Here is a 13,360-nt window from a genome sequence, read left to right as displayed (position 1 = left end):
CCAGTTCCCTAATCAATTTTTCATTACTAGTTGGTGATATTTATAAACTACTTCACCCTAAGCCATTAAGTAATAATTGTTTTACAATCATGATCTGGAACATGATGTCACCGTACATGTATAGAACTTATATCATCTAGTTTTGTGCAAATACACAATAGAAATGCTATAAAGACAGAAATATTTCTGTCAAAATCTACAAATACTGGGGAAGGTTTATCGCGCTGGGGGTCAATACAAAGTGTCTTTCTCTTCTTTGTTCTATTTCTATCTGTTCTAGAGGTTCATTTCCTTGTCGTTCTCGGACTACATCCATATGTTCTTTCACCTAAGCTCTCGACAATCGATCAGCCTCTGAGGGAATGAAATATAAGACTTCTTAAACAAATCAATACAGCAAAAAAGTGTAATTATGAAGAGCATTGATTGAGATAAAGTTTGGGGAGAGCAGTTTAAGGTATTGTCTGTCATCACTTTTCTTGTTTGATTCTCACAGAGCCGCCGTGCCTCGCTGAGCTGGAGAGGATCCAAGTGCAGGAGGCGGCCAAGAAGAAGCCTGGTAAATACATTTATCATTAGAGTACTTTGAAGTTCAATATATATTTGAATGAAGATATATTTTTCAACACTACACTTGCACAGACACACCTTTTGGACAGGAAATCACCACTGACTCACTTTAGATCCTTTCAAAGCTGTGAACTGCACCGTGTAGCCACCGTCTGCCCCTGCACTCGCTCCAGGTCTCTTGTGTGCTTAAGGTGCAGCAGGCAAGATGCTGGAAGAGGCTCATTTAAGAGATCACAAGTACATGGCTAGGATTAGGCCCTAATCAGGCTGGTGGGGGGGATTAGGGGGCAGTGCTGGCTTTGGGAAAGAGCAAGAATAATGCGCCCGTTTGGCTCTCTGAGAAACCCCATGCCACAGTATCTACCCAGCATGCTCAACACAGCTGCTTTTCAGCCTTAAGCTCCAAACCCAGAGATATGTTCTTCCATCTCCGAAGCCCACTTGTCTCATTGCTTGTGTCTCCTCTAGTTTTCACGGTGGTGGTGGGGGGATACGGTGCTTGTTAGAGAACTTCGCTTTGAGTTTGACAAGAGTGTCCTGAGGGAGGCTGAAACAGTGGAGCTCTGTCACCAAGGCTGTCACTGCATTTTTACATGCCACTCTCACAGCATAAGGAAACATTCTACGCCAACATACTGTATGAAATCACACCCCCCAGCATATGCATGCTTGTGTAAAACAAACAGGGAAGCTTTCTCTGCCTCTGTGCTATTCTCTGCCAAAGATCTGCCTCTCTATCCTGACTGATGGTCTTATCACAGGTTCACTAAGGCATGCTGGCATTCTTGTTTATGCAGCACTCATCTCAGGCATCAGCATGACGCAGCTATGTGTGCTAAGGGTATAAATATTTAACAACTAGGTATGTGCACGTCCTTGCAGGGATATACATTCCCAGCTGCGATGAGGATGGCTACTACAGGAAAGTGCAGTGTGACCAGAGCAGAGGGGAGTGCTGGTGCGTGGACCAGCATGGTGGAGAGATGATGGGCAGCAGAATCCATGGCAACCCCGACTGCGGTAAGATAAGGGGCGTTTGGCAAACATACATTTCTCACACTGTACACAATTTTTTATTTTTAATTTGTCTGTAATTGAGAAATATAGTAATATTTGCCAGTCCACATAATTCTTGTTATTCTCTTAAATTTTAGTATACTTAGTACATTTGCATGTTTTTTCATTCTTATTCTATCTTAAAGGTTTTAAAAGAAACAGCTGCATCCATTCAAAACCCCATTCTGGATTCCAGTATCAGAATTATGGCTGAAAGTAATGGTTATTTCTGTTTACAATTACTCTCAATACAATTTTATGAATCAAATAATCATTTAGTCTATAATATGTCAGAAAAAATGACAGTAAAGTGTAATGACAGTTCGCGTAAAATTCACATTATAAATTCCCAAAGCCGAGTGACGTCTTCGAATTCCTTGTTTTGTCTGACGAACTGCCCAAAACCCAAATATATTCAGTTTACATTGATATGTACCATTAAAATACATAATATCTTCACGCTTCAGAGGCTACAGTCAACTAATCAACCAATCAGCTGATTGTTTCAGTATTAAAGGTCCTAGATGCCACTAAATCCTACAGACTGGTCCTTTAATACAAAATCTAATAAAAAATTTCATTCCTTATGTGTTTATCCTTTTCCAGATGAAGTGGCAGGATATTCTGGAGATTTTGGGAGTGGAGTGGGATGGGAGGATGAAGAGGAGAAGGAGGTAGAGGACAACGGAGAGGAGGCGGAAGAGGAGGAAGAGGAGGAGGGTGAGGCGGACGATGGCGGATACATTTGGTAGAACTGTCTGACCCCATGCCGAGAGCCGAGTCACAGCTGCTGGCCTAAAAATCTACAGGGATAGCTCTCTCCTTACGGCAAAAGATTTTTGGGATCGGACTTGGGAGGCATGGAATTGTGTTTCATCCTGGTGGGATATGTGGTGCTGGTCCAGGGATGAGACGATGTCCAGTTTTTGTCTTAGATATGTGTAATTGCTTCATTCTCCTCTCTGTTTTTTGAGCAACGGAGCTTTTTGTTTTGCCGTCCTGAAAAGCGGGACCCACTGACTACTGCGCCATAGGTAGCTAAAGTCCATCAGAGTTCCTATCTTGTCCGACCGCCATCTATGCATATAGAGATTACCAGTAATTTTGTATTGTGTGAACAATTGCTTGAGTATTAGAGCCGTCGTCTCACTGGAATGACCAGAGATCAGAACAGTTAAACATTTTTGGGAAATACGCTTATTTCTTTCCCAGAGTTTTATGACTCGACACCACTCTCGTGTTAAATATGATGCTAGAGCTAGGTGATGGTTAGCTTAGCTTAGCATAAAGATTGGAAACTGAGGGAAACAGCTGTTTTGCTCTGTTTAAAGGTAAAAAAAAATCTCACTAATCTCGTGTTTGTTTAATCCTCACAAGTTTAAACAAACGGGAGGTAGCGACTAGCTGGTGAACATAGTGGAGCATTCAATGTTAACTGCTAAATGTTTCCCTCAGGAGTTGGTGGAGACCAAAAATAGAGCAAAAAGAGAGTTAGTATTGACTTACATTTATTTTGTGGACAGAAAAAATTATTCCAAATGAATGCTTATGTTTGATAATAAGTCCAACATATCAACTTAAAATGTGATGATACTGTATGTGTTCATACAAGTGGTCAAAGAAATTTCTTATTGCTGCTTTGAGTTAAGCTAATCTCGGAGTGATAGCAAATAAGTGTATTTCCCCAAGTGTTGAACTGTTCCTTTAAAGCAGTTCAGTGCAATGTGGTTATGTATTTCCAAACTGATTCTGTATATAAATGCAGTGTAAATGATCTGTGAAGCAAGCTTAGAGGATTTCAGGTCACTACGGTTTCAAGCTACCTTTATGATAAAGGTGCGCCACAGCACGCAGCAGTTTTTAAATTGTACATGCTTTAGTGGATAAACACAACTATACAGGACCTACATTTCCAGTTGAATTACTTTTATTGAAAACATTGTAGAATGTACTTTAATGACCCAAATTGCACCTACAGTAGAAATCACTAGTTGCTCTCCTCTGCTAACTCTGAAATCATGTCAAAGAATGTGCCACAACTATGTTTTATTATTACTTTGCAACATGAAAAACTGTATTTTGTGTTTATATATATATAAAAAAAAAGTGTGCATTACTTGAAGTTCTGTGTGTATACTTGAATTCACATTGTAATTTTTTTCTATGAGGATATTGTTGCCATGTGTTCATCCATGCTATTGGTAGGCCAAACATTTGGTTGTTTTTAGTATTGCATGTTAGTGAATAAGAATGTACTTCTAGGCTGAGCACTTTACTAATAAAGGCACTGGAGCCAAGCTGTGTGTCGACTTTAATCTTTTCCAACTATTTCAGGAATGAAAATGATCATCCAGTGTGGAATTTAGTTGGTTTTGTGGCTACTGTACCACCGAGTCACACTCCGTCTTCCTATATATTTAATGATGAGTATTTTTGAAACTATCCCGCTAGATAAAGAAAGGAACACTGTGCTTAGGTGCCTGTGGGGAAATTAAATGAATTCTTAAGATAAAGGCAGGTTGATTGCCCTCACTGTATGAAGGTGGTCAGGAGAGGATATGTATCACAGACTGCAGCACTCAGCTTTTTTACCTCAGGAGATCCATATTTTCAAATTTAGCCTGTGCGCAAAAAACTGAATTTGAGCATAAATGAACTGACACCCCAGCCTACCTTACATGGAGTATTTTGCTTATAAAACATAAGCTTATGTGTAAATATGAATATTTTGGAACACAGAACTACTTTTTCATGACCTTTTGGTCCTCCACCTGGTGTGTGAAGCACTGATTACTGTAGCATATTACAGCTAAGGCCTGTAACTGCCGCAATTACATCTGATTATGTTTAACAAGGCATTAACTAAATACAATCTACAATCATGGAGCCTGTAGTGGAATAAAAGCAAGAGGAAGTTGAAAGCTACTGAGCTCGGTTGAGTCGCTGACAAGCACAAGGGGATATTTTCTGGGGATATTTAGGTCCACAACTGCCACCTCATGCTAGGAGAACAAATTACAGCCAAATGACTTAAATGACCACAATGTGAAAGACAACACTGTGAAGGCAAGTGGATGATAAAATCTGCAATTAATGCATCTGTACTAATTGGAAATCCAACAATCACAAGTAAAGGTCCTGGATTAAGATTTTTAAGTTCAAAGTAAACAAGCATTAACAGTAAAATTAACTCAAGAGTGACTATCAGTGTCAAGTTACTAATGCTTTACCATGTACCTGCAAAAATATCACAGGCTCTTTCAATAACAACTCTTAATTAACTTTTTAGATAAGGTCTAAAGTGCATTGTAGAAACAAGGCGAGTTCCCTGAAAGAGATACAATAGATTTTTGAGATACAAAATTCAATTCAATTCAATTCAATTTTATTTGTATAGCGCCAATTCATAACAGAAGTTATCTCAGGACACTTTTCAAATAGAGCAGGTCTAGACCGAACTCCTTACAACAAAATGTTCACCAAATAACATAAATAGCAGCCATATTTTATCTGTAATGGAATAAAATGTAGTAGAAGAAAATTAGAGAAACGAGTCTCCCAAAAACAGAAAAAAAAAAAAATCAAATACTAGTACCTCAACACTATATTTTAAATAAATCTGGTATCAATATCTACAGTGTGAAACTAAATTTATTTATACACTTTTTTTAAAAACGATGCTCTTGGTTTTAGTATAACAGGACTAAGGGTCTACAGCCATGCCATTGGTTCTGTGAGGTTGTATTTATGCACTGAAGTACTTTGATGTAAATGCTAACATAATGTTTACTATGTCCAACATGGGACACATTTTAAATTTGAGCTAATGATTGCACTGGGTAAAATGTCAGGGCATCACTGAACTGATTACTATGGACTGCTTGCACATTCCTGACTTGTCAAAGCCAGAAAACGACAGCTCAGGTCCGTTAAGTGTGCCAGTAACAGTGAGAATGAACACGCTTCTACAACCAGCACACACAATTGCAGGACCTCTCCTAAGTGGATTGCATATATCATTAATACACCTGTGAGTTTCCTGCTGTGACATGTCAAAGTGTCTGCTGTGCAACCAGTCCATTCATCCTGAGGGGAACATGAATGTCTGTACCAGATTTTATCACAATCACAATCCAACAGCTGTCAAGATATTTCACTAAAAGCTAAAAATGTCAACCTTAGCCAGGGCACCACCAAAGTCAACTGGATACAATCACTGAGCACAATTTTGTGACAATCCATCCAGTAGATGCTGAGATATTTCCAGCAGTGAAATCATTTCTTACACTGACAGGCAGCCAGTGAAGGGCAGCAAGGTTTGGGGTAATGTGTGGTCACTTCTCTAGGAATGTGTAAAAAGCATGGAAGCAGCACCCTGCAATTTTCAGCAGCTGATTGATGTTACAGTAAGGCGTAGCACAATAATTAAGCCTGGATATGAAAACAACTTTCCCCACATCGGAAAATGAAAAGAAAACCTCAGTGATGTGCCAAAACAAAGCATGATTGCACCACTTGAGAATCTAATAACAGATCTGAATCAAAAATATTTCAGCCTTCTGGCTTCACATTAGTCGATGGAAAGGCTACTAAGACTATACAGATACAGTGCTTATAGAAGTATTTACCGCATAAGACTTTTTGTGTTGTTGTTTTTTACATTAAATCAAAGTGGATGTAATTTGGATTTTTATACTTAAATGTCAAAGTGAAAACAAATCTCAGTAGCAAGCAAAATACCCATCAAAGAGTCAATATTAAGGAGGCATCTTTGGCATTTTTTGACCTTTCAATTTTCTGCCCATGCGTCATTAGACCCATTCCTTATTGAACTTTACTGGTCAAATAATTAGCATATTGTTGTGTGTTGTGGTTTAATTTTTCTTGTCTCAATGTACCTCAATTGATGTCTATCTGACTTAAACTTTTAACTATCTGCATATAGTGAGAGACCACAAACTCCCACTGAAGGTACGCATAAGGGTGACACAGACTCACAGAAAGCAAAGAGAATTGATACAACAGGATACAAGCAAACCGAGTTGTCCCAGAATACAATTCACTTTAATATAGAAAATCACTCTATTATATGCCTCTTTCCCAAAGAATGTAAAACAATATTTTATTCTGGCATTTCTACAAACTTTTTAATCTTTTTTTTTTTTAATCATATTTGAGATTGTACTTAATTTGGAGAAATTTGTTTTCATGATGACAGTAAAGTCTTCATGATTCATCATTGCAGAATTACACATGAAAAAGTGTACTGAGGGTGAATTATCTGTACAGCCTCTGTAATTACTGGTATTAGTACTGAAGGTGACCCAGGATAGAGCCCTGGGGGATGCCACAGTACCACAGGGGCACTAAAGGATCAGGCTCCTCCAACCACAGCAGAGAATGTCCTGACCACTTGTCACTTTCTCACCCCAGGAAACAGGTCTATCTTGAGATATATCTCCTCTCTGGTTTCATTCACACTTCATTGTCTGTCAGGCCTAAAGTGTGTAGCAGATGCTGAGCAAATTATGTAAAGTCACATCCTTAAATAATGTAGAGGTGCCACTTAAGTGGTTTCTTTGAACCCACGAAGAGAGAAAATGTGGGTTACTTAAAACTTATATACAGAACGAGAAATAAGGGTGAGAAAAAGGCCTTAATTGGAATAAAAAATAAAAAATGACACATGGCCAGCTGAATCCCAAAAAAGTTGTTTTTATTACAACATTTTAACCTCTCATTACTTAGATCAGTCTTTATGTGTGGACGTGGTCATTCAAGTTACAACTATTTTCACAGATAATTATTTCAAGTTACCGTCAGTAATAAATAACTACTTACTATTAACGAACTATATTATTAATAACATTTTATAGTGTCAGCTAAAGGGAAGTTACTGTACAAAACATTTACATCTCTATTATACATAATTTACAGGAGTTCAGCGACTGGTACAGAACACTGTTCAAAGGAAAAGCAGTTTGTTTACATGCATACTGTGTCTCAGTAAACACTCAGGATTCCCTGTGTAAATTCTGTTTCATATATCTTTTTATCACAGCCACAAATATCCCTGCATATGTTAATAAACAGAATATTTAAAATCTTACCCTGTAAACATGGGGTGCAGGAAACAGGAAAAGTCAAGGAACAAAAATACTTCAGTATCCAGAACAAGATTAGATGATTCATTTACAGGTTAGTATATTAACATTTGCAAGTGCACTCTCATATCTTTTCAGATAGTCAAAAAGTGCATCACCCGTAGCACTTCAACCCTGTTGCACAGCTTACATGCTGATTACATGCTGATCTATTGCTAAGGCTCTAGACTAAAGGAATAAATAAAAAAATACCCATTAATTTCATTAAGGGTGATTATAATAAACAGGCTCAGACATTGATTTATTCTTTCCTACTCTTAAATACAGTGGCGTAAGATTGTCTCTGCTACTGTATCATGGGTCATTCTACTTTATTGCTTCCTGACATTTTAAGGGCAATTCATTATTACAGCCTTCATGATATAATAAAGCAAGGGCAGCCATTGAAGGTCATTAAAGTTCTGTATGAACATTTTATCTTTGACTTCTGTAGTGAACACCTCAAGGTCAAAGATAATGAAGACATATTTCAGTCCAACTAATACACTTCAAATTAGCTGCCTTCAGCTCAACATATAACATCAGTTTAATTCAACACATATAGAAAGATGCAAATATTGGAGCAAAAGAGACAGAAAGTGAGAAGCACATCATTCAAAGCACACTCATAGTGAGCAGTTCAATTTGACTCTGTTTACTCCATCATCTTTGCTTTATTTGTGGGAAGTGCTCTCTTTTCTTCTTTTTTGGTTTCTACAGGGGATTTGACGTTATATTGGCTCAGTGCTCAGCATGGAAGATATCTTTTGTTAAAGTCCAAATCTCTCTCCCTGCTAATCCCAAAGTCATTAGCATACATCTTTGGCTATATGATTTGAAGGCAGTGGCTTTGTAGCATTAGATTAAATGAAATAAAATTAATCTTCTGTATTTAGCTATTTGTCTAATTTTAAAATCTCGGCCATCTTAATCCGATGTCAGACAAGCATTAAACTACCCACCACAATCATCACACTCCTTATTTTGTTCCTAATAAATTCCAACTGGAGCAGTTGTTTATATTCCATAATAAATAAAGCAACAATGATGTGTACATATCTAAATTCTTGCATAATGTATGACCGCTCATGTTACAACTCAGTTAATGTTCACATTAATAAACACACATAGGACAGTTCACCATGAACCACTTTTAAAAGTTTGCATAGAAACCTTTAAATCCTGAATAAATGCTTTAAGTATTAAAAAGAATATGCTTTTAATATGCTCTCAGTAATGCAGTTTAAAATTTGGGCTAATTGACACTGGCAAAGAGACAAAGTCTTTGTCATGATTCATGAAAATGTGTCAAGGAAATCCCTTCTGGTTATGCTTTAGTCCTGCATGTCAGTCGATGTACTGTGATAACCATCTGAAACCTTCCCCATAGCCTTGTTTTTTCAACACGCTGCACATAAAAATCTCTAGTGGTCGGGCGTTCAGCTCCTTCACAGAGACATTTCCCTGTTGATAACAAAGCAGATGAATGAGGACGATGATCATCAGGAATCAGGACATGTACCTTTTAATATTTTTTTTAAACTAATGGGTTTAGTGTATATATGAGGAGATCACATTATTTCAGCGAGTTAAAAGACAGGATTTATGACACGCCTACCTTTCCAGTAACTTGTCCATCAAGAGCAAATGCTCCCCTAAGTCCTCCTTCACTGATTGCCTCAGGACGGTCAATTTTATTACCCAACACCAACACTGGTACACTGACTATGGTCTCATCTGCTAGGAGAGCCTAGAAACATAAAGAGCAGCACAATCATAATCAATCTACGGTAACAGACAGGAAACAGCGTGTAACAGTGATGTTTAATCTTACATCGAGTTCAGTCTTGGATTCTGCGAGCCTGTCGTGATCTGCACAGTCTACAAGAAAGACGACTCCATTCACAGCCGGCAGGTAGTTCTTCCACACTCTCCGAGCTATCAACAAAGAAAAAGTTTGTCCTTGCAGCAATTCAATAGCACAGAGAATGCCCTTCTCGGCTTTTAATGCAGCAATTTTAACTAGAAAACATTAACTGCATCCTTTACAGTCTCTGAGTACAGTCAAAGTGACACAAGCTTCGTATAGTAGTATGGTGGTTCAAAGGTTCTCATGTCTAAATGAAAAAGCAGAGGTGTTTACAGAAATTGTGGCTAATTAGATGTCATTAAATTACGAAATAATAACAATGACAATATACCTTTTTCACAGCAGCAATGTTGACATGTAATAGTAGGGTAAAGACAGGTGTTACTAATGATACTAATTAAGCTTCTGTCACATTCAGGTCAAACAGAGTCAGGGTGCTGCTATTGTGCATGTTGCCTCCCTGGAAAGGCTCAGCTACACTAAATGGAACGGAGCCTTAATTAGTATAATTCGTAACACCTGTGTTTACCAGCCTCTCCTTTCTTCATCTACATTTTCTGCAGCACTGGCACAACATCTGTGAATGGGAGCTTCCTGCCTTTAAATTTCCATTGAAATGTGCTCAATATTTTAGGCTCAGTAGTTCCATCATAGCTGAATTACCCAACAGCAGTGTGGAGGCTACAGAGACACCATGTGGCAGCCACAGGAAGTGTGATTAGTCAACTTGCCTCCTGTTTTCTTCAACATGTGTCTGATGAAAGTAGAGATTACTGATAGTGAAGGCAAATTTTATGCAACAATTTGAACACGATCACTTCTACTGTGGATGGATGAGACAGACTTATAATGTATGACAAATCCATGTAATTTTGGGGTGACACTACGACAATCTACAAGTTAGTCCTACACTTGAACTAAAAACTTATAGTCTTTAAGAACAATTTGGCTGAAAAGTATGCATCCCGGTTTACAATATGGTTTCACCATAACAACAACAACAAGCGGTGACAAAATGGAGAAAGACCTCACCTTGTACATGTCCTCCCAGATCAAATGTGGTAAATGTCATCCCACCAATTGTCAGCTCTTCAGAAGCTTTGAGAAAAAGAAGATAACATTTATTTTTAATCTGGAGATTGTATTGCCTGCACAGTAAGAGCAACAAAGCTGAAACTTACAGAGTAACTTACAATGCAACACAATATTTTGCCCACATGATATCAGGTAATTCTGTGATATGGTATATATTGTAAGACAGCCATCTACAATAAATAACAAAAATCATTTTCCAAAAAGAAGGAATCAATCATACTGTGTAAACTCACATGCAACAGCGTGCACCAAAACACATGGAGACTTCCGCCTTTAATATCAAGCTGACCCATCTATGTTCTAACATGTCAACCAGGGCGACACAATCTGAATGTCTCCTTACTTGGATGCAGCGTTGGCACGTGTTGGCCGAGGCGGTCATCTTTCAACATATGTAGAAGTGTTGTTTTACCAGCATTGTCCAGGCCCAGGAAAACCAGCTTCCCAGACTTTTTATACAGACCTGGAAGAAATATTTCACAAATGTATCAGAAATTATGGCTGAAATCCAAGTCATTTTTTAATCCCTGAGGAAGAACATAACCAACACAATACTATTCACACAAATACTGTACTTGAGTTCATTTCTGAGGAACTGGGGACTTTTACTAACCTGACTTACACAACTATGCATTAGTTACATAGCAGCACCTGCACCACATACAGTTTAATACTGCCAACATGTCAATAATTTAACAAAGAAAACTTCTATTTCTTAAAGTAAACTACTCTTTGATAAAGTAATGGTGGTATAATACGTTTCCATCACTTTTTGTTGCAAAGCTGCAAACGCTACTTACCTAAGAACTGTAAAACACTGCTAAACCCCCTGTAGATCCAGTCAAATAAAAATGACATCTTCACAGTCTTTCGCTGAAACAAGAAAGAGGACAGATTAATAATACACAAGTGAGTGACCAGAAATATAGAAATGCCTGCCCTTGACACTGTATCCATGAAGTCCTTGTGCATTTTTGTAACTCTTGAGGGCACGGTTTGTGATGATGTTGACATTATATTGTGAGGTGTTTCTAATATTTTACCCTGTATGTACGTGGAGAAAACAGAAACACTCACAAACATAATGCAAAAAAAAAAGTGCCATAGAATTGGATCAACATACATCCAGTAGCACAAAAAAAAAAAGGAACATTTTTAAACAGGGTATTATTTATTTGCAGAAACAACCTTTTGCCTCAACATAGCAGGAAAAGCTGTAGCTCTGTGCATACTGAAACACTCGATGGAGGTATGCAATTTAATTTATTACACCTCCAAACACCTGCCCTCGGTGTCACCGTTATGTCACCTTGTGTCAGTGTGCTTCACGTGCTGGCGAGCCGACAACAACGGTGCGCGTTAACGTTAGATAACCCTTTTTTTTTTTTTTTAGCCAGTTAGCATTAGCATGTTAGCCGACGTTTAAACCTCTGGCCCACGCTAGAGCATGATCCCACGTGTGTCGGTGCAAAGCTTAACGGTCTATCGAGTTGCCCGCAAACTCATTAGTGAATATGTCAGCAGTGCGATGTGTTTTTATTGCGTATTCGCGTCGTTATTTCCTAACTTTGGACGTTAGCTGACTTACCCCTCGGCACTGACCAGACAGCAGCCCAGCGCTGTAGTATCGGTGGTCTCCTTGGAAACAGTCGATCAAGTTCCGGTTCTTCTTCTTCGTGGTTTGGAGTTAGGCGTTTGGTATCCAGTGTCGCTGCATTAGCGCCCTCTCTTTGACAGTGAGCGATAATCCCTCCTGCACACGCTGTTCTAGAAATGTCAGCTGCTGTGTGAGAATGAGATCAGAGGAATAGGAATCTTATAAAAAAAAAAAAAAAGGGCCTACTTTTGCTGAACAGGAAGTATACTTCATTTATTGGCCCTGTAATTTTCTCATAAGGATGTGGAAATAAAAATAAATAAATAATATATATTCAATAAATGAGATATGTATCTGAATGCAGAACAGTAGGATAAGGTAGTTGATATTCCTCTAGATAGTATTAGAAATGCATACCTCTGACCTTATGCAAGTAGTCTAACATTGCATTATATTTCCATCTTCTCTGTTTGTTCCCTTATAGAAAAAAAGTGATACACCTCTCTGTTACCTAGTAACATTGACAACCAGTGTACATGTAAATGTGCTTAAATAGATTTGCTTGTTTTTAGCACATTGTGAACAAAAATTGAAAGTTTTTAGACTAGATCAGGTCACCAGGTCATCAGGAAAGCAAATGTTTTTAGCCTCTATTGAAGCTTATTGTTTAATTTCAGCCTATAGAGGCATCCCATGGAGCTTATCCACTTACAGCAAAAGACTATACAGTAATAACCAGTCATTTGTACTGTTAAGTACCTATTACATTTCAGCAACACTAAATACATCATTTATTGGAACTGCCCAAAGGCAGTAGTGCAATTTGTTGTACGTCCACATGAGTTATTGGATGGAAGTCTGTACAGAAATGGGTGTATGTGTCTTGTTTCAAATATTACGAGGCATGATTTCTTTTCCATCAGGACACCATTATCCATTTTACATCCATGTTCTTTAGGTATGTTCAAGTCTATGTGATAATGGCATTATGTAACAGTGGCGGCAAAATAAATACAATACACAATACCC

The 13,360-nt window shown here is 38.1% G+C and overlaps 2 protein-coding genes across 2 annotated transcripts in view; one reads left to right on the top strand and one right to left on the bottom strand.

Moving 5' to 3' along the window:
- LOC127373548 (testican-2-like) overlaps positions 1-3,923 on the top strand; it is a 39,061-nt gene extending 35,138 nt beyond the window's left edge. Inside the window, exons 8-10 of the mRNA XM_051418134.1 lie at positions 497-559; positions 1,453-1,590; positions 2,233-3,923. Of these exons, the coding sequence (XP_051274094.1) occupies positions 497-559; positions 1,453-1,590; positions 2,233-2,378 (347 nt within the window). The 3' untranslated portion in view covers positions 2,379-3,923. The remainder of the gene's footprint in view (positions 1-496; positions 560-1,452; positions 1,591-2,232) is intronic.
- A 3,402-nt stretch (positions 3,924-7,325) lies between these two features.
- Positions 7,326-12,435, bottom strand: sar1aa (secretion associated, Ras related GTPase 1Aa). Its single transcript, XM_051418346.1, has 7 exons — positions 12,323-12,435; positions 11,535-11,607; positions 11,078-11,197; positions 10,672-10,737; positions 9,604-9,707; positions 9,388-9,519; positions 7,326-9,233 (listed from the first exon to the last, which is right to left on the bottom strand). The coding sequence occupies exons 2-7, from the start codon at positions 11,590-11,592 to the stop codon at positions 9,117-9,119; spliced, it is 597 nt and encodes a 198-aa protein (XP_051274306.1). The 5' UTR covers positions 11,593-11,607; positions 12,323-12,435; the 3' UTR covers positions 7,326-9,116.
- Positions 12,436-13,360: the final 925 nt, after the last annotated feature.

Source organism: Dicentrarchus labrax, unplaced genomic scaffold (genome assembly GCF_905237075.1).
Source record: "Dicentrarchus labrax unplaced genomic scaffold, dlabrax2021, whole genome shotgun sequence".
Lineage (NCBI taxonomy): Eukaryota > Metazoa > Chordata > Actinopteri > Moronidae > Dicentrarchus > Dicentrarchus labrax.
This window is presented reverse-complemented; position numbering and strand designations above follow the sequence as displayed.

Excerpts from the sequence above, each read along its gene's own strand:
- sar1aa (XM_051418346.1), bottom strand. The coding sequence starts at position 11,592 with ATGTCATTTTTATTTGACTGGATCTACAGGGGGTTTAGCAGTGTTTTA. Across the intron at positions 11,198-11,534 it reads CAGTGTTTTACAGTTCTTAG|GTCTGTATAAAAAGTCTGGG; the intron begins GTAAGTAGCGTT and ends TATTTCTTCCAG. Across the intron at positions 9,234-9,387 it reads ATGGACAAGTTACTGGAAAG|GGAAATGTCTCTGTGAAGGA; the intron begins GTAGGCGTGTCA and ends TGTTATCAACAG.